The sequence below is a fragment of the Perca fluviatilis genome, chromosome 23 (assembly GCF_010015445.1).
Source record: "Perca fluviatilis chromosome 23, GENO_Pfluv_1.0, whole genome shotgun sequence".
NCBI classification, from domain to species: domain Eukaryota; kingdom Metazoa; phylum Chordata; class Actinopteri; order Perciformes; family Percidae; genus Perca; species Perca fluviatilis.
The window spans coordinates 26,692,807-26,720,306 of record NC_053134.1 but is presented as its reverse complement, the minus strand read 5'-3'; the positions used below and the strand labels follow the sequence as shown (position 1 = coordinate 26,720,306).

The window sequence follows — 27,500 nt, the reverse complement described above, 5'->3', positions numbered from 1 at the left end:
TTTGTGTGCGTGTGTGTTAAACTGGAAGCCAGAAGACTACTTTGTGGCTCTGCAGCGGCTGCACACTGACCGCCACAGCTGCTCAGTTAAACTGCTGCACATTGGAACAGTCAGACACACAGAACCGGCAAACTTTTGTATTTTCACAAGCCTGTTTGTGCTGCCATCTCCTGCTTTTAAATTCATAATCATAAACCAAACATAAGCCTCCATCGACTCCAGAGCAGCGGGCTCACCTCGAAATCCTATTCATATGATCCATTGGTTTGTTTTGCGCTCACACACACACACACACACACACACACACACACACACACACACACACACACACACACACACACACACACACACACACACACACACACACACAGAAGAGCTCAGCTCTTCCAAACCCAGATTGAGAACATTAGTGTTGTGAGGAAGGCCGGGCCGCTGCCAAGGTGGATTGAGAGAATGTCAGGAGCTTGGCACAGAACGGCTCATCATTGTAATCCTGGGCAACCTCAGTAATAGATTACCTATTGATCCTGCCTGCAGTATGATGGGAGCTGAGCCTGGCAGACAGTAGAGAGAGAGAGAGAGAGAGAGAGAGAGAGAGAGAGCGGGCACAGTGCCATCTCCCCGGCACAGGGGGAGCTGTGATGTGGATTACAGGGATTAAAGCAAAAAAGTCACACTTCCCATCTGCAATGTGTAGGCCTTCTTGTAGAAGCAGTTGCAGAGGAAACCCCCGTATTGCGGCGTGTAAAATGTTTTTACAAAAGGTGGGTACCTTCAGTGTTTCCTTTAGGATTTCTTTTTAGCAGTGGGGACAGGTCCGCACCCCCCTCCCCCCATGAAACGGAACTGATACTTTGCTGCAACACAAACTATATATACAAATAGATTTATTCACCTCTATTCACACACAATGTTGTGATTGAACTGTATTTTTTGAGTTACTATATAGGCCAACATTGATCTTGTGATTGAACTGTATTTTTTGAGTTACTATATAGGCCAACATTGATTTTGACATATAGGCTAAGCATTCTGTAGCAAATATCTTAATGCAGTGTAACTACTTCAGCATGTAAATAATGCACCTAAAATACAAACGTGGGCGAGGGCGTTCAGCAATCACGATCAAATCAACAGCCACGTGCAATTTAGCTTGCAGGTGAAGAGTACAAACAACGAAAATCACCAGTTAACTTAATTTAAATTTGCAAGACCTATAGACTAATACAGGACATATAGACTAATACAAGACCAGGCACTCTAACAATGCAGCCCTATTTCTGACACTGTGGGGGGGCAGAAATGTCTAATCAACATAAAGGAAACACTGACAATAGAGGGGAAAGTTAGATCAATTACAGACTCTGAAAAATAACATGTCTTTTACTCCTATCAGAAGTCTATTCAATGTTGATATCGATCAAACTTTGAAATAAACACAACGTATTGTTTCTTGGTTCTAATAGCTCATTCTACAAAAAGTTCGCAGCCCTATACTTGTAGTTCGCTTTAATGAACACACAAACAGAAATGTAACTTCTAGCAAACACAACAAGCTTGTACGCTGACACAACTGTGTTCTAACTGTAACGCTGTTTTCTTGATAATTACAGCTTTGTGTCATGTCATTACTCCAAGATTTCTGGTTTATCAAATTGAGACATGATGTTGTTATATAACTACTTTTTCTCATAAAATGACATTTCTCATCATTTTACGACTGTTTTTTCTGACTTTGTCAAAATTACAACTACATTCATACATCTATACATATCTTTTTAAGGCTATTCTGACTTTATTCTCAAAATCTCAAATAGTTTCCCTGTAGTGGCTCTTTGTATAAGTCAACCTGAAGGTCCATGCTGCAGCTGTGACCATGCAAGCCTCTCGGGCAACCTGTTCTCACTCGCAACTCCTCACACACTGACGCTTGGTCAGTGTCTCTCAGCGTCAGACAGTGTCTGTAGCGTCTGTATGGGACGCACCGGGCAGAGCAGCAGCGCCACCGCGGCGCTGTAAGATGAAAGACCCAAAATCCCTGTAAGGAGGTTGGATGGGGCGGTGGATGGGTCAAACAACACAGGACCTTCCCCCAGGAGACCGGGGTTCATGTCCCGTTCTTGTCCCTCGTGTGTCACTGAAACAGACATTTTGTAACCCCACCCACCATCTATTCCTAACCCTAAAGGCCAATTCATGCTTCTGCAATAAATCTACGCCGTAGGTACGTGGAGACACCGACCCTACGCCGTAGCCTAACGTGCACCTCTCCAAAAATGTAACTACAACGCACGTCGCTCAGCTGTGGCGTGGTAGCGTTGCATTTGGTGGTGCATGGTTCTCCTTCTCCATCAACACCATGAGATCAAGGAGAGAGTTAACTTCTCCTGCTCCAGATCTCCCACCGTGGTCAGAAAGAACAGGGGAGACACTTTGGTTCTCTCACTAGGACTCTAGAGTCACTACTCACTCTGAAGATAATCACCATTACTCTCTCTCTCACTCTACCACACACAGGCACGCGTGCCGGCCCTGCTGTTCTCTTAAAGAGATCGACACACACACTAACACACAAGTAGAAACTTCTGACCACTTACGTAGGCTACGGAGAAAACTCTGCGTGGAGCCTCCACTGAAGCATGAATCAGGCTTAACTTGTGCCGCGTGTCAGAAAAACGTACCTCCCGACCCAAACGGTCAAAAAGTGACGCCAAGAGTCCCGACCAAGCGCGTCTAAATATGACGCTAAAGGAGACTTTTTGCGTCAGTAACAAAACGCCGAAGGAACCTGACCCAGTGCTGCTTTATGACGCGATGGGGAGTGAGAATGTGTTGGCCTCTCTTCCCGGGCAGAAACTTTATCTAATCCTCCTGACACTAAAAAAACGAGCAGCAGGAGCAGCCAGCGTTTTACTCCTCATTCTTTAACTCCTCCATCTTTCTGGGCGAGGAAGCTGGAGCGTGAGAGCGCGAGCAGATGGCAGCGGAAGCACAGCCACAGAGCCAACGCAGCAGAAAAGTCCACCTTTCTCCCCAGCCAGCGGGCGTTAATCACACTGGCTCACACCGACCTGTACCGCTACCACGGAGCCTCACGCCCAAACACCGCACGGGGCTAAAAGACCGGGCCAGATGGGACATTTAGGGAATTACTTCAAGCTAGTTTAATGGAGTTTACTCGTTACTGTGTGTGTGTGTGTGTGTGTGTGTGTGTGTGTGTGTGTGTGTGTGTGTCTGTGTGTCTGTGTGTCTGTGTGTCTGTGTGTGTGTGTGTGTGTGTGTGTGTGTGTGTGTGTGTGTGTGTGTGTGTGTGTGTGTGTGTTTGACACACTTGACAACCACCCAACTGTATTGTTTGAATCTGCTTGTTTGGCTTGCGCAAACTCACATGCTAATTATGAATCTTAGTGTGTGTGTGTGTGTGTGTGTGTGTGTGTGTGTGTGTGTGTGTGTGTGTGTGTGTGTGTGTGTGTGTGTGTGTGTGTTTGTCTTTTTCAAAACAAAACTTAAATGCCTTTCAGCACATTTTTTTTATTAAAAGCTGCAAAGGAGAACGTTTACTGCACTTATAGGCCTTTTCTTCTCTCTATGAAGAAAGAGAGAAGGGGGTGTTGGGGTGGGGGGGGAGGTATGGACTGAAGTGTAGACGCGATACAAAGATTTTTATCATGTAGCTGATGTTACTTTATAATTCTCTGAAATTGGAACAGCTTTACACACTTTTGATTTCCAACGTCACTTGTGTTGTACTTTGATGTTTCTGTACTCAGATAGCTGAACAACCCATTAGGGCTGCACAATATAATATATTTTTTATTTGTTTTTATTGTTATTGTTGTCGCAATATCAACTGCCGCAACGAATACATCGTGAAAAGCTGCGACATATCGCCAAAGAGTCTTACAGATTTTTGGTGTTAGTTGAAAGAAAATATCAGCAGAAAACTGCACTTTATAATGGTAACGGTGATTCTCTGTCTGTGCTGCCTTTTCAATGTTCACTTTGTTCAATAAAAGAATGTTGGAAATGATTTATTTTCGTTTGTTTTTAATTCAACAAGCAGTTTGTTGTATTTTAGCGGAATACTGAAAGCAGCAGAACTGATGTATCAAACGTGTCAAATATTTCCATCATATTGTGCAGCTCTACAACCCATAAGTATGGTCAAACATTATAAAAACATCAACAAAAGACTTCCATCTGGCCATAAACGTTCTAAGTCATAGCCTATAACACCCGCTCTATTCATGCAAGATGCTGCACAGCTGTACAAAACTGAGCCACGATCTGAAAGTGAACGGATTTAAACTCCTGAGCGTCATATTCAGCTTCTGCTCATCATAAGTCTCATTATGCAACATCATGTTAAGCTCTGTGATGTTTTCTTAGTGAAAAGCACTTTGGGAGTGGTCGTCGACCTCTCTTGTTAAGGTTTTTTATCCACACAGCTTTGGATCTTTGACCACATGTTCAGAGTAGCGTGTTTTCTAACCCAGCTGTTTCCTGTCAGTCACCTGACACACACCTGAAGTAACTTGTCTCCCTTTGCTACTCTATTATAGTTGCAGGTTATTAGGAAAATAATGTGTATTTAAAACTGATGAAGAAATGCTGCTCCTGCTTTGTGCATGTGTGTCTCCCCCATGCGCAGTACAGCAGCGAGGTGGGGGGGGGGTTCTACACCAACGGAGAGCCCAAGCATGTGTTGGCAGCGGGCTGCGACGACCAGGCTCTCGAGCTCTCCAGCCGACGCTTGTGCACATTTCTTCGTCCCACATCGCAACCAGGATGTGCAACGGCGAACAAAAGGGGACGCGCCCAATCTCTAGACAAGCCGCAGCCGCGCCAGTATTGGACCGCGTGCTACGACAGAAGCATAAAGCAAGAATGGCAGATTGGTTGACTGGGTGACGCCAGCGAGTGTGTGGTTAAAGGAATACGCCACCGTTTGTTAAAATAGTGCTCATCATGGTCTACCCTGGCTGTAGATAGGTGGGCCAACGCATTTTTTGTCTCAAGTAATTAGGTTGTTTTTTTGTCTTTTGTTGGCTCACTTTTACTCACGGCAACATAGGATTCCATTCACTGCACTAAGCTAACTAGCGGTGGCGCTGCAGGTGTTGCACCGGACTAAAACAATGCATGCACAAAAAATGCGTTAGCCCACCTATCTACAGCTAGGGGAGACTGTGATGAGCCCTATTTCAACAAACGGTGGCGTATCCCTTTAAGCAAGGAGAAGGAGCTGTACCTGCGTGAGTAACTTAGCGTGCCGGTGCGGCTGTGTGAGGGAAAAGCGAGAGGGACAAGAGATAGGAAAGAAGCCGTAAAGTGAGTTACCAGTGAACACTAAAACAACAAGCCTCTCAAGACAACGGTGGCTTCATCCGTTGTTAATACTGCCGGTAAAGTGAAGGGTGTTCCCCTGTGCTTCCTGACCGCGGTCTGGGAACCCGAAACAGGAAAGGTGTAACACACACTTATAGTAGATAAAGTTGTGAAAACCAAACAAACTAGGAACCAAGCTATCGGACCAGTTCTGAACAGGCACACTCTCCGAACGGGCACTGCAATAGTCCCTCCGAACACAGATCATGCAGCTGTTGCATAAGGCTGGCAGAGAAGCAGCCGGTTGGTTGAATCACTCCGTTCTCTTCCCAGTCATGTTAAGCCAGGCCTGATGACACACGACTGTGACTGCAGCACACCAACAAAGGCTAAGGCTGCTGACTCCCCATCATCCACACACACCCTTATACTTATCCAAATGGGATTACTGCCAGGATGATGGTTTTGCCGTGAGAGAGGCGTGGGAGCGACTGTGACTGCATGTGTGTGTTCTCTGCCAGGGTAACTAAGCATTACTTGTACAGGTGTGTGCACGTTTCTGCAGGTCATACTGTATTTAAGTGTTTTTAGAACTGTGAAAGACAAAACATGTGAGAACTTTTTTTATACTTGTTATACTGCACATTAGTCTTAAGGAGCAGGTGAGGGTGGATGTGTCGGTGTACGTATAATCAACAGGGTTGGATATCGTTTGGGTTTTTTTTTCGATACCGGTGCGAAAATATTACTTTTTAAACTGTGCCGATGTCTAAATGGGGCCTGAACTAATACTTAAAAAAGAAGAGCAAAAAGGGACAGTTGGTAACATTAAAGAAAGGCTTGTTCATTGCTAAGGCCATGTGGTCAAATTTAAATGATTTATTTTAAATGTAATAACAATAACTTATTTCACCAGTCAGTTATTTTTAAACGACAAAAAAGAAGAACCACTAGATGGCAGATGGGAACTTTTCAACAACAATGAATGCACCATAAGCTTACGAGGTGCATCTGAACGCACCATTAAGTCTCGCCTGTGTTGTTTCTCCGGCAGGGTCCATGGTGTGTCTTCAGCTGCAGACTGTTGGATGTCCCGGTGTTGGAATCCTTTCCAGGGAAATACAGCCACACGTTAGACCGTTTGGCTTTCAGCAATTTAACCGTGTGTAAGCCAGCTACTAGCTAACGGTAGGCTAACGTTACCTGCTGCCAAGTGTAATGTTAACAAGCGTCACATGCTTCTGTTGTCTCTAACGTCAGTTTCGGAGCACCAGAGGGCAGTGCAGGGATTTATGTGGCACAGAAATTTGTCACCAAAATCTGCGTTGTCATTTGGTCCGGTAGATACCGGCCCTTTATTAGCATATTGGCACCGGGTTTCGGTACCCAACCCTAATACTGGACAACTCTTGTTTCAGCTTGGCACTTTTTTTTATGATTATGTTTATTAATGGCACTGCTCATTTTATTACAACACTGGATTTGACCGAGAGTTACAGGCAGTGAGCAGCGAGCTGAGAGATGGACCTCTAAAGTTCCACACAGACCTCTCCTCCCCCGTGTTGCTCAGACACAGTGATGTCTCAAACTCCATTTCCCACAGAAAGCTCTTATCAGTTAGCTGAGAAAAAAAATCTTATGGCTGGGGCAAGAAGAGCAGATAAGGAGAAGAAGAAAAAAAATCTGAATTTCATTGTTTCGGCTTTCCGTTGCTTCGTCTTTATCTGCTTATCCAACCCTGCACTGGCCCAGTGTTGGGCTTTTGTTCTCCCTCATGTCTGGCTTTGTTACCATGACCTCCAGTCTGGGACCCCTTACACATACACAAAAGACGATAATTCCAGGAGGTGCAAGTACAGGCACAAACATACCCTGTACACTATAATAATAATAATAATAATAATAACAAATACTTTATTAATCCCACAAGGGGAAATTACAATGTTTACACTCTGTTGTTATTACACACAGGCCTGAATTACACACACATGCTCAGTACCTTTACATGCACTAAATGGAGAGATGTCAGAGTGATGGTGCCCCAAGCAGTTGGGGGTTGGTGAACTGGCACCTCTCCAGCTACCAGTCCACCACCATACTTTGGTCCGTATGGGGACTTGAACCAGCGACCCTCCGGTTCCCAACCCAACTCCCTACTGACTGAGCTACTGCCACCGCTACACACTGTACATGTTCTACAATGGAAACAATGAAGGATCCCAGGAGAGGTCATGGAAAGTCATCCCTCTCTATCATCCCTGATGTAGGCTGCTTCAGCTGGGATTCTTCTATTCATTCCCAGCTGCCAACACCAAATTAATCAGCTCTCTTTAACACTTCCATGTCGCTGTGCAGCAGCGCCCGAGGTCAAGCCGTCTTGACTAATTATGGTGCTTTTTAAAAGAAGCCTCTGCAGACTGCATCCTTACACTTTTGTGGACGTGCATCATGGTGCATGGTTAAGACTTTTATTACACTGTCTTCTAAGAACATAAATACTCAGGCTCTCTCACACACTACTGAAATGCTTTCATATACACTACTGAAAAATGATAGGCTCACATACTGTACTGAAACCTCACACACATACAAGTGAAATGCTCTCACACACTACTGAAATGCTTTCATATACACTACTACAAACGCTCTCATATACACAACTGAAACTCTAGAATTTCACTTTCAATGGTGTATATGAGAGCGTTTCAGTGGTGTATATGAGAGCATTTCAGTAGTGTGTGAGAGCATTTCACTTGTACTGCCCTCCAACAAACACATAAACACACACACAACCGGACAAACAAACAAGACCTGATTATTTACATGGAGTCTGGTGGAGATATGCTGGCTCTATACACGCTAAAAGTCCTGATTATTTACATGGAGTCTGGTGGAGATATGCTGGCTCTATAAACGCTAAAAGACCTGATTATTTACATGGAGTCTGGTGGCGATATGCTGGCTCTATACACGCTAAAAGACCTGATTATTTACATGGAGTCTGGTAGAGATATGCTGGCTCTATACACGCTAAAAGACCTGATTATTTACATGGAGTCTGGTGGAGATATGCTGGCTCTATACATGCTAAAAGTCCCGATTATTTACATGGAGTCTGGTGGCGATATGCTGGCTCTATACACGCTAAAAGTCCTGATTATTTACATGGAGTCTGGTGGAAATATGATGGCTCTATACACGCTAAAAGTCCCGATTATTTACATGGAGTCTGGTGGAGATATGATGGCTCTATACACGCTAAAAGTCCTGATTATTTACATGGAGTCTGGTGGAGATATGCTGGCTCTATACACGCTAAAAGTCCTGATTATTTACATGGAGTCTGGTGGAGATATGATGGCTCTATACACGCTAAAAGTCCTGATTATTTACATGGAGTCTGGTGGAGATATGATGGCTCTATACACGCTAAAAGACCTGATTATTTACATGGAGTCTGGTGACTGAACAAATACCTCAAGTGGTAACATTGCATTGTATTACAACTGCAGCGATTTTGCTTGATACTGGACCAGTTTCAAAAATTGTTGTTCCCATCAGTGACTTAGACACCAAAAAAATGGGAAAATGAGGTCCAGGTAGATTGTGTAAATAGCGTATTGTGTATATTGTGTCTATGTCTTTGTCGATGCATTATATACGTCTGTCTGTGGCAGCAAACCAGTTTTCCCTTCATGATGAATAAAGTTCATCTTATCCTAATTGTTGATTAATTGACTTCATTGTTTTAGTACTGCAGACAGCGTTTTCCCCACTCTTACCGGGTGTAGTCTTTTATGGATTATATTTCAGAATATTGCCATTCACGTGAACGTTGTGTTACCTCTTGCGCCTGAAGTGGCCCAGTTCCCTCCCAGGGACGAGTCCAGCTTCAGATCATCTAATGTCAGTGAAACTGCAGTATTTACAAGGGTCATATGCAGGGAATGACTTCAATCACACTGTGTGTGTGTGTCTGTGTGTGTGTGTGTGTGTGTGTGTGTGAGAGTGTGTGTATTTAGATTGTACAGGAAACTATACTCGAGTAGATCTGCCCCACCCAGCCAACGACCCACTTAGGAACTCTTTATCCCAAGACAGAGCCACACACACACACACACACACACACACACACACACACACACACACACACACACACACACACACACACACACACACACACACACACACACACACACACACACACACACACACACACACACACAGTCCTTGCTGTCACAGCATTGCTCGTTAAGATGGAAACACCTGCAAAATACTGTACGTGATGGAGTACCATGTCCTTTTTCCTCTCTCTGCTTCGTCATTCTCTTCATTTCCTCTCCTCCTATCTCTCTCTGCATCTTATCATCTGTTGACCACAGGAGGATTGCCCTGAGCCCTGGCTTGTGGACACACACACACACACACACACACACACACACACACACACACACACACACACACACACACACACACACACACACACAGGTACTTCCCCTTAAGGCTGATCGTAGAGCAGAGCCCACGCCGAAGCCTACATTAGTGGCCTACACCGTTGTGAGGATTTAGAGTTGTGCGCTGCATCTGCGTTGTTCTAGCGTATCTCTTTAAGGGGAGATCCTACAAGCAAAAACATTATTTTCAATGTTCAGGTTTTGGGCTATTTTGCTTCCATAACATGTCGTCTTTCAGACCAGTGGGAGAAAACATCCAAACTATACATTTAGGTTTTTATTTGACCACGCTTTATGTATTTGCGGCGGTATATTTCTCCCGAATTTACCAAAATGTAGCATTAAATAATGCTTTGTTTGCATATTTAAACATCATCTCAGAAAACTGTTAATACAAGTTTCATGGTGATATCTCTTAATAAAAATATCTTCCCTATTCACCTGCAGTGTCTCCCAGTAAGAGAACAGCAGCACCGGTACGTATTGTGTGTGTGTGTGTGTGTGTGTGTGTGTGTGTGTGTGTGTGTGTGTGTGTGTGTGTGTGTGTGTGTGTGTGTGTGTGTGTGTTGGAAGGGACCAGTGAAGCCTCACAACCAGCCAATAGATTGGGTTTCACTACCTGGGACCTGATAGACTCTAGTGTAGTAGGCATTTCTCATCATTTTAATTTTCTCTCCTTCACTCAGACATTAGCACACACCTTTCCTACAATCACTGGTTTTTGCTTTCAACACTCAAACTAGGAAAAACGCTGCAGAAACATTGTTAAATTCCTGTTTCTGGGACGCCTGGTTAGCTCAGTTGGTAGAGCGGGCGCCTATATATAGAGGTTAACTCCTTGACGCAGCGGGTCCGAGTTCGACTCCGACCTGCGGCCCTTTGCTGCATGTCATTCTCTCTCTCTCTCCCCTCTCATGTATTCTGCTGTCCTGTCAATAAAGGCCTAAAAATGCCCAAAAAATAATCTTTAAAAGAAAAAATCCTGTTTTTGCTGTTTTAACTGTTTAATATTCATGGACAAAATGGCTAAATCACAGCATGTGTCATTTTATGTTGTGATAGCACTAAATAGTAGATCATAATCAGCACATTTTCTAGAAATTCAATAGAGAAACTGTTCAAAGATCAAATCATGTGATGGGAATGTCTGTTTGTGGTTAATCCGGTGAATTAAATACCTGAAAGAAAACTTCTTTACCTTATCGCACACATAAAAAGGATGTAGATGCAGTATAACTGGAAAGCAGTCCTGCTTACTGATTTGCAAAAGCGCAAATACATTTTAATTCATAGGGATAGCTACCGTGACGGACACGCTGACTGACGGTGGGTTGACAAACTTCTTACAGTGTGTATAATATCATATCCACGACTAACCAAATCAGTTTCTGAATAAATCGGAGATAAAAACGTGGGCCATGCGGTTAAAACAGCTCCTCACTAGGTTGGGGAGTCAGGGTTATCGTCTGACGTTTGTTCCCACTGGATGTGTTACAGGCTAAAGCAAAAATACTAACTTGTTAAGTGTCCTGTAGCTTTCTGTTTGAAATCAGACACTAACTGCCAACAATGAGAGCATGCAACTCTGAAGACAGCAAGCAAGCAAGGACCAGACACAGCCATGCCTCTCAGTATTCTGCCCTTGTTTGCTCTCCAAACCTGTTCTGTGCTCATGAATGTGTCACTGCACGCTGCAGGGCTCGCCCCGCAGTTACACCTGCCATACTTCGCAGCAGTGGTGGAATGTAACTGAGTACATTTACCCCAGCACTGTACTTCAGTGCAAATATTGAGGTACTTGCGCTATACTTGAGTCTTTTCTCTTCATGCCACTTTCTACTTCTACTCCGCTACATTTCAGAGAGAAATATTGGACTTTTTACTCCGCTACATTCATCTGTTCCAGCTTTAGTTACTAGTTACTTTAGTTACTCCACTACATTCATCTGTTACAGCTTTACTTACTAGTTACTTTAGTTACTCCACTACATTCATCTGTTACAGCTTTAGTTACTAGTTACTTTAGTTACTCCACTACATTCATCTGTTCCAGCTTTAGTTACTAGTTACTTTAGTTACTCCACTACATTCATCTGTTACAGCTTTAGTTACTAGTTACTTTAGTTACTCCACTACATTCATCTGTTCCAGCTTTAGTTACTAGTTACTTTAGTTACTCCACTACATTCATCTGTTCCAGCTTTAGTTACTAGTTACTTTAGTTACTCCACTACATTCATCCGTTACAGCTTTAGTTACTAGTTACTTTAGTTACTCCACTACATTCATCTGTTACAGCTTTAGTTACTAGTTACTTTAGTTACTCCGCTACATTCATCTGTTACAGCTTTAGTTACTAGTTACTTTAGTTACTCCACTACATTCATCTGTTCCAGCTTTAGTTACTAGTTACTTTAGTTACTCCACTACATTCATCTGTTACAGCTTTAGTTACTAGTTACTGTAGTTACTCCACTACATTCATCTGTTACAGCTTTAGTTACTAGTTACTGTAGTTACTCCACTACATTCATCTGTTACAGCTTTAGTTACTAGTTACTTTAGTTACTCCACTACATTCATCTGTTCCAGCTTTAGTTACTAGTTACTTTAGTTACTCCGCTACATTCATCTGTTCCAGCTTTAGTTACTAGTTACTTTAGTTACTCCGCTACATTCATCTGTTCCAGCTTTAGTTACTAGTTACTTTAGTTACTCCGCTACATTCATCTGTTACAGCTTTAGTTACTAGTTACTTTAGTTACTCCACTAAATTCATCTGTTCCAGCTTTAGTTACTAGTTACTTTAGTTACTCCACTACATTCATCTGTTACAGCTTTAGTTACTAGTTACTTTAGTTACTCCACTACATTCATCTGTTCCGGCTTTAGTTACTAGTTACTTTAGTTACTCCACTACATTAATCTGTTCTAGTTACTAGTTACTTTAGTTACTCCACTACATTCATCTGTTACAGCTTTAGTTACTAGTTACTTTACACATTCAGATTCCTGCACACTAAACACATGTAGTTTATAAAATCTGATGTTTAATTCTAAAGTAAACTAGCCGACAATATAACAGCTACAAGTCCAGCTGAGATGATGAGACCATTAAACACACAACTGGTTGGATCCTTTACTCTTTCTACAATGGGAGGAGAATTATTTACTTTTAATACATTAACTACATTTTCCTGATGATACTTACAGACTTTTACTCAACTAACATTTTCAATGCAGGACTTTTCCTTGTAACAGAGTATTTTTTACAGTGTGGTATTAGTACTTTTCCTTTAGTAAGGGATCTGAATACTTCTTCTGCGGCTGCTTCTCAGCACAGACATGCGGTGATGCAAGTGCATATGCATACTGTACACAAGTATGTACATGTGACGTCACTGTGTGAGCCTCACCTCACAACTGCACAGGTGTGTCATATGTTGTTGGCATCTGTCTTGTTGATGATTACAGATGGGTTTTCTTTTGGTTTTTTAATGCTTTTGTGTTTTTATATATTCTGTTGTTTGTTGGAGCAGGCGATGCAAGAAGAAATTCTGAAGACAATGAGGTTGTATCTTATCTTACCAACCAAAGCAAATTCATTTTAAGGGTTACTTAGTCGGCAATAAATCCCTTTCTGATTCGGATTAACATTTGACCACACTGCACTGCGGGCGTTAAGTTAGTGTGTTATGGTGGGCGGGAAGCAACAAGGCTACGTTCATGTTACTCTAACTGTTTATGTTGTGGTGTTCCCAAAGCACTGAGCAGCTGCGATGCTGAAAGACACACACACACACACACACACACACACACACACACACACACACACACACACACACACACACACACACACACACACACACACACACACACACACACACACACACACACACACACACACACACACACACACACACACACACACACAAAATGGAAGAGAGAAATAGGCAGAGACAGCCGGGGTGGCCTGATATGACCACCACCCCTCCTCTTCTCTTAGGGTCACTCTCTGATTCTCTTTCCCTTCCATTTCTCCGTCCTCTCTCTGCATCTGTTCATCTGTCTGTGTTAGCAGAGAGGATAATGGGGGTACTGCAGCATAGCCAGGCTTTGAAAACCTCTCCTCGGCTTTCATCTCCACATGCTTCAGGCTAAATGACAACTCCACAAACCAGGCCCGGCTTGTTAAATGTCTCACTGCAGAGGTCAAAGGTCAGCTGCATGTCAGAATCAGGCAAGTCAGATTCCAAACAGCCAGTGTGCTGTGTTGACCTCTCCAACTCCCTCCCAGTACGCCTCTTCTACTCTTGTTACAGCTCCTCGTCGGAGCTATATTGAGCTCACACAGTAAAATATTCAAATCCAAGATGCCTTGTTACATTAAAGAGGCCTTGTGCATCACTTTATCCACCTACTCCTATATGTCAGTCTCACATACCGTTTAAAGGCTGGGTATCGTTAACAAATGTGTGATACCAGTTACCGATACCAATACCGCGACTTCGTTACTTTTCTCTCGTCAGGTTTGACAACTTCTATCAAAATCTTTATGTTTCAGCACGTTGACCAATAGGAGCACAGAGTGCTCTTCCACTTAAAACATAGAAAAGAAAAAGGGGAAATTATGTTTAATTTCATAGAAGTGAATCAGTTTCCAGTGGAGAGCTAGTCAGCCGGATGCCTGAGTGTATGACGGCCTGGGGTTACTGAACGTGTCGCTGTGTGGTCGGCCTGCGTGTGTCCTTCCCCCCGGTATATACTGTATCACCATCACTATCCTTTTTGTGAAAAAAGCAGAAGGGGGGGGGGGTTGTTTTTTGATCATGCACATCAAAACAAAACATGCAAGAATGAAATCCCCCTTCCAATACCACCATGGATATAGAGCCAGTCAGCCAGCCATGCCCAAACACTTACTTATGAACATCAATATCCAATGGAAAATAATCTCAAAATGAAATAGCGCAACGTGATGTCAACATAAAACACAGCGCTGTCAAGCTGGAGAGCAAAGTTCACAAAATACTTGGACCCAGGAAACGCTCGTTTGGTCCTCGGGAGTGTTTCAACCACCATCTTTTTCCTAAACTTAACGAGCCGTTTTGTTTCCTAAACTTAACTATCATCGCAGCATGACACTCACTTCTCCTGTCTAAACTCCACTACCACGGCCCCTGAAAGCACCGTCATCTGGCGGTCCCTGTAGCTGGCTCACAGCCACCTATTGGCGACTAAACAACTGCTGCTGGTAGCCGGCATCCTGGAGCTCTGTAGCGGCTAAATCCAACCAGCAACTGCTGCTCTGATTTTATCCTTCTATCGCACTGTAGACTGTTCACGTTACAGTGCTTTACTTAGTTTAAAATACTTCTATTTTAGGTATATAATATATGGTCTATTGGTGAAGTAGCATTGATCACTTTGAGGGGGAGTGAAACATTTTCTTGCCCTTTCTCCTGCAGTGTTTCTGTTTTTCAGCTCAACTGTTTTGTCGGCTTCGGCGCAGTTTTAGTTTTCTTTGAGACCAACTCTGTCATATATCTCAGCCCCCCAAAGACCACATGAACTTTCCAGTGAGCACGCACAGACAGACAGACAGACAGACAGACAGACAGACAGAAGTGCTGTGACCGCTAACATGTTTCTCTTGCTACCAATATTAGCTATTCTGTACAGTTTAGCTTGATTGGCTAAACTCTATGATGACTAAGGAACTTTTTTGCTGACTTTTTTAGGGTTTTATGTCGACCAAAACTCTAGGTGAGAAACTCTATATGACACATGCAATAATACAAACAGTCATGTGAAAAAATTAGGACACCCATGCTTAAGTTGACTAAAAAAAAGAGGAAATAACAGGCCTTTAAAAATAAACATCTGCTTGCCTCTATGGGAATTTAACATAAGGGTGTACTTATTTATTTTAAGGAAGAACATTTATTTATTTACAATACATTATTCATTCACAAAGAAAATTGGTGTCCTTGAAGGTTGGATTTTTCCTCATTTTTTTAATTAAGGCATTAAGATCAATTTGCAAAAGATGATTTTTTCTTTTTAGTCAACTTTAGCATGGGTGTCCTAATTTTTTCACATGACTGTATGTATTAAAGATATTTGACTTTTACGATGAAATAAAAGTATGTCAATAAACCATGCTGTACACATCTGGCCCTTGATTGACTCTCATTTTCCAGTGTGGCCCTTAGTGAAGTTGAGTTGGACACCCCTGCCCTACCAGGTCTCATTAGGCAACAGGACGTAATCAAATTAGGTCTTAATCCAGGGTATTTAAACAGTCTCAATCCAGCATGGCATTTTCCTTCATAGAATCGGTTATCCTACACCGGGCCTGACTATAGAATGGGATGTGCACCGACTGCACACAGATATCTGCATCTTCTGACAGAAATATGAATATGTAGTAGCAGTTGCGTCACTATTTTTACCAGATATAATATAACAATATGACTTAGTAGGGATATCATATAAACCGCCATGAGAATTCATTCATATGCACATTCATAAAACCCATATACGCTGTCAAGTGTGAGAGTGTAGTGGGAAACACATTTTACAGAACAGAGTCCTACTAGTAGCACCCACTGGGACTGTATCACAGGGACAAAGAGAGAAATGCTCAGAGAAACTGAAAGAAGAAACCAACACAGAAGTCAACGAGGAATACAACCGCTCATGTAGACTATATGCAGACTGGTGGCTATTAAAGGGCAAGCCTGAATAAATGAATGGAGAAGCGAATTAATATAAATAACAAACGCTTGTATACAGAGCACTGGGAATCACTGAAGAGGTTGTCACTGGGGATTTATTCGGCCATGTTTTCATCCAGCTTGACAGCAACATTACCAATATTTATTGTTGTAGGACCCAAAGTTAACTAAAAGTCATTTTGAGTTTGTTTGTGTTTGCTCATGTGGAAGTTTCTATATTAATATAGTTATTTGACGTTGACGTACATTGTATTCGACTAGGTGTGTGTTACAGATCTAATGTGCTGTAGTTCTATGTTTGAGCTACTGCACAGATCCCCTGTGTTTTTGGTAGAGAAAAACAGTTGTTTTGGGCCAACGGTAGCTAATGTAATGAAGAACAAAGGTCGGAGAGTTGGAACAGCAGGTTGGACGTTATCAATGAAGATTCCTGTCTGAGAGAAGCTCGGGGAAATGTTTGGATGGAAATAGAAGACTTGGCTGTCCGGGAAGATTTGCTAATAAATTCACAAAACGCAATAAGGTTACGTGACTGCAAACTTAACTAAAGAGGTGGAAATAAATTGTGCACTAATTGTGCCTACTGCTGACAGAAGTGGATTTAATACAAGGTTTGATTTTGCCATCGACAAACAACCTTAACATCGCCCAATTCTGCATCAACCCACTATCATCCCCTGCTACTGCAACAACACCTGCAGCATTACACATGTCAGGGCATCAGCTTTCAAATCACAGTATGACAAATTAGGAGTGGGCAATATATCGAAATTATTTCCACATTGATATATGAGGCTAGATATCGTCTTAAATTCTTGATATCGTAACACCGTGATATGACAAGCATTTCATGGTTTTAAAGGCTGCATTACAGTAAAGTGATGTCATTTTCTGAACTTACCAGACTGTTCTAGCCGTTTTATTATTTGCCTTTACCCACTTAATCACATCGTATCCACTACGGGTGGAATTCACCAGAGGCCCCACGATACGATATTATCATGATACTTGTGTCACGATACAATATTATCGTGATACTTGTCTCATGATTAAGGGTGTCACGATTTTGATTTAAATTAAGTCATAATCTCGAATTTTGAATAAAAAAATGGAATCGTCGATACTGCCACGGCCCCATCTCACGTCCGGTCGGCTTGCCAAGCAGGAAAAAAACATAGAAAAAAACATGTGTAGCCTGCTCGAGGTAGCCCATTTCTTGATTGATTCTACCACCATTCCAGCAGAGGCGCTAATGAGCTACATTACTACACACACACACACACAGTAGCAGAAGAAGACCAGCTACACACAACGGAATATACACCGATCACACTCAGCTTGAGCGAAGCGCTGCTGGCACGAATGTGGTAAAAACAGGAGTGAGTCGGGTCATTCTACCGGTTCGGTGACACTACTCAGGTTAATTAACCGGCTCTTCGGTCAGTTCGTCAACACTAGTGTTGAAGTGCTGCGAGTCAGTCAACCTCCTCTAATTTAGATAAAGCCAGTCAAAAGATAGCATGGCAACTGCAGATGCAGGAGAACCATCAACAGAACTTGAACCCCCTCCTTGTTAATGTTTTAAATTTGACAATGTAGTGTGGTACATTGCGAACAAAGGTCAGATATTAGATTGCATAAAAGTCTAGTCTAAAAATGGCATAGCAACCTGTGCTTTAAAAAAAATTAATGTAAAAATTGAGAATCGAATCGAACCGTGACCTTAGAATCAAAAATGTAATCAAAACGAGGATTTGGAGAATCGTGACACCCCTAGTCACGATACAATATTACACGATATTATCGTGATACTTGTGTCACAATTCCATATTATCATGATACTCGTGTCACGATACGATATTAGTGATTTTAAACATATTGCGATATTCTGCTATATATCGCAATTTATTACCTTTTTTCCAACTTCAGATGATGTCCCCAAAGCCAAACTTTGTCAACATCTGTTTTGTCTCTGGTTTGTTCATCTCACTTCAATTTTCCATCTAGTGGACTGAAAAAGCAATTGGTCTTATTATTCTAGTACCAAAAGGTTACATTCTTATGTGCAATTTATATTAGAGATGTTCTGATCCCGATACCAGTATCTGAAAAGCCTACATTACTGCCTAAAATGCTGGAAAAAAACGGTATCGGACCATCTCTAATTTATATAATAAAAGATCGATACTTGGCATCTGTGTATCGATACAGTATTGCCCCGGAAAATATCGCAATACTATGTTGCATTGATTTTTTTCCCCCCACCCCTTGTATCCACATTATTGGTGATTATTTATCTAAAATCTCATTGTGTTAATATTTTGTGAAAGCACAACTTGTCAACCCTACATATCGTGTGTATAAAGTACCCTATACTACTAATACAGCACAAAAGTATCACATTACTCTCCTGCTTAAACAAAGTCAGATGATATGTGACAGTCACATGTTGATCATTTCCATATTTTGAAGACAATTCTTGATTCTGGAGCTGATGTGGACGGCTCATGAAGCAACCATAACAGCTGACTGGTGAAAAAAATGTGGAAGTGACAGTTCCTCTAATAGCCTCATACATACGCGTAATTTACGATAATCAAATCTGAGCTTCTTTGTTCCTTTTTAAGGTTTTCGTTGCTTTTTCCAACATTATTGCCACATTTTTGAGTTTTTGTTGCCTTTTTCGGCAATTTTTTCAAAATTTTTGTCACCTTTTTCAAGGCGTTTTTGGACACTTTTCTCTGCGTTTTGTCGGCTTTTTTTCCTTACGTTTTTGGCGCTTTTTCCAACATTTGTTGCCCTTTTTTCACTTTTTTTTCAATACATGCAGACATGTCCCGGGACCTCCCTAGATAGTCTGAGATCTCAACCCCCCTAATGAAAGTTACACCCTTGGCCTCATAGATGTTCCACAATAATCTGACTACAAAATCAAAGAGGAAAAATCCCAATTTGGAATCTCGTAATCCTTCTTATCAGGGTCCAATCTGCATCATGGAAAGTCATGTTTGCTACAGCGTCACCAACTATGGGTTAATACAGCCCCCACCTAGCTCACTGGCCAAAAGCATGAGCATGCAATATATTCTATAATGACACATGAGCAGCTGCCATGTTTCATTTAAAGCCAATACTTCTTTGCCATGCCATGGGTGAGTGCAGGAGCAATCAGTTAGCCTTGCAGAGCTGAACACCTTGGCAGGACTTCAAAATCTAGACAAATCAAAGAAAACAATGTTTAGAGAGGCATTTGGAAGACATTGCAGCAGCCCTGAACACTGACAGTCATGCACAACAACCCAACTGAAACTGTGGCCCAGCCCTCCATGTTTCAGTTCTCCCTGAAACAACAGCAGTTTGGACTGAAGACAGAAGTCACAAAGCAGAAACAAAAGGCCTGGAACGTCTCTTCCTCATATTCCACTGGTGCGTCGCACGCTCTGCAATCAGGATTGCATCAATGTTTTTTCGTTGAATCAGTGTGGTTTCACCCAAATATTTAGTCTAAATGATGACATTGCAGCGGAGTCAGTTTACCCCCGAGCGGGCTTTATTACAGCAACTCATGATTAGAGGAATCCTAACAGGCTTTACAATGCAACCGAGGATAGCAACATTAGGGGTGGAACAAAACATCGATCTGGATCAATATATCGATTCAATGATCCATGACCTAATATTACTGATGCAAAGTGAAAATATTGATACATATCGTCTCTAAGATGCCACTTTATATTTATTCCTTTTATTAACAAAAATAGTTGTTTTATATGTAATGACAATGTCAAATCATGTTTTAGTTGCTTTTTGTATATATACAGTATATATAAATGTAACTGAATGTGTTTAACGGGTGTATCGTTTCCTATCGGTCGCATGCTGCTGAATTGAATCAAATCCAAATCACATCCAGACAGACTTCAAGATAACAGCAAATATCGAATTGTTGTCCAAAGAATCGATACAGTATCATATCGTGAAATTTAAGTCTTTTTAAGACCTTTTTAAAACCATTATGAATAAAATGTAAGACCTATATCACAACATCAGAAACTAAGTCCGATGTCAGAGTCCGGAAACATTGTCTGAAACAATTCCCTGATTTCCTCATTGGCATTACAGGACTGGTGTCTAGAGTGGCTGTTGGACTCATTTGTAGTCGTAATACAGCAAATTATAGTTGGACTAGAGACAGAAAGAACTACAACACCACAGAATAAAAAAATAAACAGTGCTGCAGGAACATTTCAGTGACCATTAAAGGTCCAATATGTAATATTTGTACTGTAATAAATCCAAAAATGACACCAATGCCTCATCAGATATTAAGGAAACATGTTAAACTGAAATACTATCTTTTCTGACAACAATGCTAATTTCAGTATTTTTCTTTTTGAAATTTACATTCCGTGACGGAATTTATGTTTATGTTTTGATCTGTGTGTTGTTATCAACGGCCCAGTTTGACAGCCAGGCCGGGTTGCCAGATATACCTGTAAAAACGTAAACCCAGCACGCTACAGCTGTAACGGTAGTACAGCCATGAAAGCAGCAAACAAACGAACAGGATCAATGGAGATAGATTCTACCCGACCTAAAAAAAAGAAAACAGCATGTTTCTAACAGTTGCGTGACCAGAGACGTAACAACCCCCTGGTAAATATTGGAGATGTATTTGAAAGATGGAGACAGCTTAGAGCCCAAAAGGACGCAGAATTGGCTTATTTCCTCCTGAACCGGTAAGCATTAGCTTCAGGCTAATTTATCACAGCTACTAGGGGCATTTTTTGTCATTTCAACATTTGTGTACTCACATTGAATTATATAGCTAGAGTACCGGAGTTGGTTACTTGCAAAAACAATTGAGACAGTAAAGTGATCCCGACTGGTCCTGGCTAACGCTGCCTTGCTAACCCTGCTTACTGCTAACGTTACCGGGGGACCAGGCAAGCCCATGGCTGTTTACAGCGTGTAGCCTCTTCAGCGGCTGGAGCCGACAACGGTGAGTTATTTTAAACCACGAGAGGGGGGCTGTAAATCGGAAAGAGAGGACTATGAGTTTGCAGTGTATTTAGCGATTGTTGCCGTAATTCTAAGCCAATTAAGTGTGTTCCGTCGGCAAGGTAGTGGTATATTTAGCGTTTCGTATTGTAATTCTAAGCCGGGGAGGTGGCTTACTGGCGTGTGGAGAGAACGTGAGGTTGTTGTGTTTTTAGCGGTTCATACTGTAATTTTAAACCGAAAAAGTGTGTCTGTCAGTTGGTTACAGAGCCCCGAATGAGCACGGGCTTTTATGACTGTCAATATAGCCAGAATCTAACGTTAGCTACGCTGTGCTGTGGAGTAATGTCTGGCTATGTGAGACTAGCATCTAACGTTAGCTACTCTGCTGTGCTGTGAAGTAATGTCTGGCTATGTGAGACTAGCATCTAGCAACATTGTTGTGAATGCTGCGGTCTCAGCCTGGCAACCTCCGTGAACTTCGAGTCTGGGCAGGAGTGGGCGGGGGAAACGACTCTCCAGTATTTTGAATTTGTACTGCAGTAACTATTTTAACCGCTAGCTGCCAGTATTACACACAATATTACATATTGCACCTTTAAGAGGTAGCATTACATTGACATAATTAAATGAAGACCTGTTAAAAATAATTTAAGACCTAGAACACAATACGTCAGCTAATTTAAGACTTTTCAAGGCCTAAAAAGAACAGACTTTTGTAGACTTTTAAGACCCAGCGGAAACCCTGTAAAACATGCGATCTACGCCCCTAATAAATATGTTCAAAATGCTAACTTGAAGATCCAAAAAAAGGCAGGAGCAGATTGACCCCGACCCTGAAGGGCTGAGCCTGGGGAGTGACTGCCTATCGACAGACAATCAGAGGGCAGCAGTGTCCTCTGACACCGTGGATGTAGAGGGAGCAGCCAGGTCAGGGTTCCAATAATGGGCTGATAGAAAAGTGACTGGGCAGGAATTTTGGAGGAATTTGAAGGATTTGAAGAAGTGGTGATGATGCTGTGTTGTTCAGTCAATATAAGACTGGGCCTAATTGTTGAGTCAAATGCTGGCCATTGTATTCAAGACCGTGAATGTGGCAGCATGAATCCTTAGCCTGCAGTCCAGTCTGAGTCAGCCAATACCAGAGAAAACACCAGTGGTTGTCTGTTCAGGCCTCTATCAATGTCTATCCTCTCTGTCACGAAATGCAGACGCTGGTACAAAAATGTCTAACAGATGACCGTTTCTGACCAGCTTCACCCGCAATCCCAACTCAGGTTGTCGGCCAACATTCAGAGAATAAAAGCACATTTGTGTTCCACCAAACAACTAGAGAGGAGGCTTGTGGTAGTTTTCGGCTACCTCGCCTTGGCTTTGGATGAGGTGGTCCATCAATTCGGTCCAGGGTTTCCCCCAGTGTATTGCAGGCCTGGTGGCCCACTGGGCCTAAGTTCCCCCCCCTACCAGGCCTAAGCGACTGGGAATTATTTTGAAATGGATTTTTAAGACTTTTTAAACTACAGTTACAGTCGGTTGGAAACATAGTCAAATTTTTGAATCTCCAGTTAGCTTTTAGCACTGACTTAATGTAGGACCCTGAGGAATCGTTCATATAGGTTTTTTAAATTCTCAATTTTGCGATTCCATCCGTGATTCTTCTATCACGGAAACTATTGGGTTCTACATTAATGCTGCCAGGATTAATCAGCATTGATCAGTCTGGGACTGGCCCCCTGCCGGACCCTTGTCAAAAAAATAAAAGACACTTGCCACCGGGCTAAACAACTTTTTTTCTGGGGGAAACCCTGCGGTCAGAAAAGCATTTACAGCCCACGTTCACTCTCCACCAGTGCTGCCAAACCTTTCCTTTGGAATGTGACCCCATAAAATGAAGCCATGTCTACTTGTGGACCATTTGGAGTTCTGCCAAATGACCCAATTGGTCCCGACATAGTACAGGGTTCCCACACATTTTCATGGACAACATAAATTACATACAGTATATTAAACAAATAAACCTTCTTGTCTTTTTTTGCCATGCTTTAGAGACAATAGTCGCCAACTTATATAAATTAAATTTAAACAAGCACTCCATTTTGTCATCATCAGTACACCAAAACATTTCAGCATTTTGGACATTTCATTTAGGATAGGTGTTCTTAACTCACTATAATAAAATTCCCATGGCCATTCCATTCACAACGTATAGTTGTGAGTTGTCAGAAACATGTTTTTTTTATTTACACTATATATATATATATATATATATATATATATATATATATATATCCCCTTGTGCCAGTGCCCCTCGTAACGCCTATCCCAGGCGTTTTAACCCAAAAACCTAACCCTAACTATTGCCTAATCGACTTCCAGGCAGCACTGCAACCGTTCACTTCAAGGCACCTAACCCTAACCATAACCTAATCCTAGTGCCTTCCATGCAGCGCTGCCTGGAAGGAGACGTTGGGGGCTTAAAACACCGATAAACCACTTGAATGTCTCCTGTTTTTGTCATTTAACAGCAATTTACTGGTGAAAAGTTATTGTTATTACATGTTTAATAAATCATTTAATTTGGACCATATAGCCTTACCAATAAACAACCAGTATTGGGAAAAACTCCAAACGATAACAGGGAAAGGGGTTGCAAATTAGTCATGGCTATAAACCTGTATGCATGGCATCTACTTTGTAATTTTTATAAAGCAATGTTCTATGCATTTGTCCCTGTCAAATAAACATTAAATTAAAAAAAACCCTACTAAATATTGATATTACTTCAAATACTTCAAACTACAGGCAGAGTCAATACATTATCTTTGTTATATCAGGCTGGCACTGGCTTTTAAGCATGAGGGGAAACAGAGCCAGATGTACTATCAGTGTATTAATTATGCCTTGCCTTATTGGCTCAACACCAATTGTTTGACCGTGGCTGAATTTCAGTGTCAGTCCCAACTGACATGCCTCCCTGCACCCCCTCTGAATGTGTCCTGTTCTGATCCCAACGGGCCCTAAATGTCTTCTGGCTGCATTCACACCTGTCTACCTGTCACATCTGACTGCCAGTGACCTATCCAACTGACTGACTGGGTTTGCATGCGAGCTCTTCACATGTGTAACTGTGCTTGTACAGTATATTTACATGTCCCGTGTGCACGCATGCATGCACGCATTCTGCATGCATTCAAACATACCAATGAGCAGCGGTTGTGGGCTATTTATAGAGCAGCTATATTAGCTCACCATATGTGTCAGCTGCTGCGCCCAAAATGGCCACAGAGACACGAGCAACAGCAGGAAAACTAGGTGGGAAAGTAGGTAGAACAAATGAAAAGTGCCTGCTCACAACCTCAAAGAGTGTGTGTGTGTGTGTGTGTGTGTGTGTGTGTGTGTGTGTGTGTGTGTGTGTGTGTGTGTGTGTGTGTGTCTCAGCTATGGGAGTACAGGAGGCTGCGAGCTGAAGGGCATTTTTGTCGTCAAACAGGTCCATAAAATATATATGTACGCAAATGTACGCAAGGAACTGGAGTTGCTAATAACCCTGCTGGAGAGGTTACACACACACACACACACACACACAACCAACAAGTAGAGCCTGTTCAGCACAGCAGAGAAGCCTCTGAGTCACACTAGCTTGTCAAACGTGCATCCCACTGACAGCAAAGGCTTGATCCCAAGCAAATCCTTCCATTGGAGTGTGTGTGCATGCGTGCGTGCATGCGGACAAGGAGAGAGAGACTTAAAGAGAGAGGTGAAGGGCGAGAGCACGACTGATAGAGGCAGAAAGCCTCAACAGCAGCGAGAGAAAGTCAATGCCATGTAGCTATCCATTCACACTGATTGTGTGTGTGTGTGTGTGTGTGTGTGTGTGTGTGTGTGTGTGTGTGTGTGTGTGTGTGTGTGTGTGTGTGTGTGTGTAACAGGACGGGCAAACAGAGATATTTATGCATTCCTCCAGCAGGGCAGAGAGGCAGAGAGAGGTGGGCGTTGATGAGAGCCGAGGGAAATCTCCGTGCCCACCGACCAAACAAAGCAGCCGCTCACCGCCGGAGGCGGCTGCACTCAAACTGCCTCCCCCCCTCCATTCCTCCCCCCCCTATCTGCATCCATTAGTCTCTTCCTATCTCTCTTACACCACACGTTCCAACTCACTTGATGAAGCAGCGAGCTCCCTCGAATGTGTATCCTTCCTCCCATCCTGTTGGTAAATCTGTGAGGACAGGGGGGGGGGGGATAGAGAAAACACAGGACACAGAGACATAAGCAGCTGTGCAGAGAGATGTGTAGCCGATTACACATTACACACACACACACACACACACACACACACACACACACACACACACACACACACACACACCTGCACAGCAATGCAGTGTCTAGGACCACAAATAGCTAATTTGCCTTGTGCCCTTTTAACTCACTTCCGCGCCCCCTCCCCAATAACCAGAGGCAGGCATTGCAGGATTACTCAACCCTTGTGTCTCGTCATGTGCACCGCTCTGCCTCCAGCTGTTTGAACACACTGCTGATCTGCGTGTACCGATGCCCTCCCACCCGTCATCCCCCTTTTTCCTGTCGCGGCAGAAATGTGTCTTTTTTATTATTTCGGAATCTGGGCTTTGCACTGACGCGCTGCATTGTTCTTTAGAGCAGCCCCGGTGCCTTGGACGTGTGCTCCGAATAAGACTTTTGGGGGTTTTCTGCAGCAAACGTTCGGGCTTGCACTGGGAAATGTGTCAAATGTCACTGCAGGGAATCGGCTCCGAAATCGGTTCACGCCTACGTGACGGAACTTTTAAAAAGTGTGTCGCAAAGTGTCCAGGTGGAGCGCGAAGGGGGAGGGACCGCCACCCGCCAGAGGAGAGCCGAGGGGAGGCTGTTGCTCTGCCGCAGAGAGAAACCCATCTCCCCTCGCCGTCTCCCGCGGCTCTCTCCGACAACTTGTCGACCCCTTTTTTTTTTTTTCCTCCAGCGTGACGTTCCCAGGTGCCGCGTGCGTGTGTGCGCGTGTTTTCGCAGAAGACTGAAGAAAAAAAAAAGCACATTGTCAAAGCTTGTTTACCTGGAGTTTTTCTGTGCCCCGTGATTACGGCTTCTCCGGTAACGGGATGCAGCCAGGTTGTGCTCTTCGCTTCTTCGCTGTTGGTGGAAGAAAAACGGGGGGAAAGGTGAACACAGAACCCGAAGAAAGACAAACAGGGGGAAAATGCGTCGGAGAAATAAGCAGTGCGTATATCCATAAATCCATGTGCCCGCGTGATATTTACTTGATAAAGAATATGCGTCCATCCCGAGTCACCCCGTAACTCCAGGCAGAGGGAAGGCAGGAGAGCCAGTCCGGCTTAGGATCGGCCGCCATGTCTAGCTCAGAGCTCCACTGCTCTGGTTCCTACACACAGGGGCTGGAGTGCGCGGCGCGGCGCGGCGCCGGGCCAAGCGCGCGCACGCACAATCCCTCGCGTTCGCTTCCAAGAGATGGGGGCGCGCCTAGAGGATGAAGACACAAGTAATGATTTTGTGCCCAGTGAGGGCAGGCGCTGGGCTGTTTTTCCTATGGCTGTGTGACTGATTAAATAAATCGATAGATAGATAGATAGATAGATAGATAGATAGATAGATAGATAGATAGATAGATAGATAGATAGATAGATAGATAGATAGATAGATAGGCCTATGTAGATAGATAGATAGATAGATAGACAGATAGACAGATAGGCATAGATAGAGAGACAGATAGGCATAGATAGATAGGCATAAATAGATAGATAGGCCTAGATATATACATAGATAGGCCTAGATAGATAGATAGATAGATAGATAGATAGATAGATAGATAGATAGATAGATTGGCATAGATGGATAGAGAGATAGATAGATAGATAGATAAATAGCTAGATAGATAGATAGATAGATAGATAGATAGATAGGCATACATGGATAAATAGATAGATAGATAGATAGGCCTAGA

General features: G+C 42.8%; 1 protein-coding gene across 1 annotated transcript in view; it reads right to left on the bottom strand.

Annotated features, from left to right (window-relative positions):
- LOC120553759 (pleckstrin homology domain-containing family A member 5-like) overlaps positions 1-26,951 on the bottom strand; it is a 275,577-nt gene extending 248,626 nt beyond the window's left edge. The window contains 3 exon segments of the mRNA XM_039792455.1: positions 25,682-25,739; positions 26,595-26,671; positions 26,800-26,951. Of these exon segments, the coding sequence (XP_039648389.1) occupies positions 25,682-25,739; positions 26,595-26,671; positions 26,800-26,891 (227 nt within the window). The 5' untranslated portion in view covers positions 26,892-26,951.
- Between the last annotated feature and the right edge of the window lie 549 nt (positions 26,952-27,500).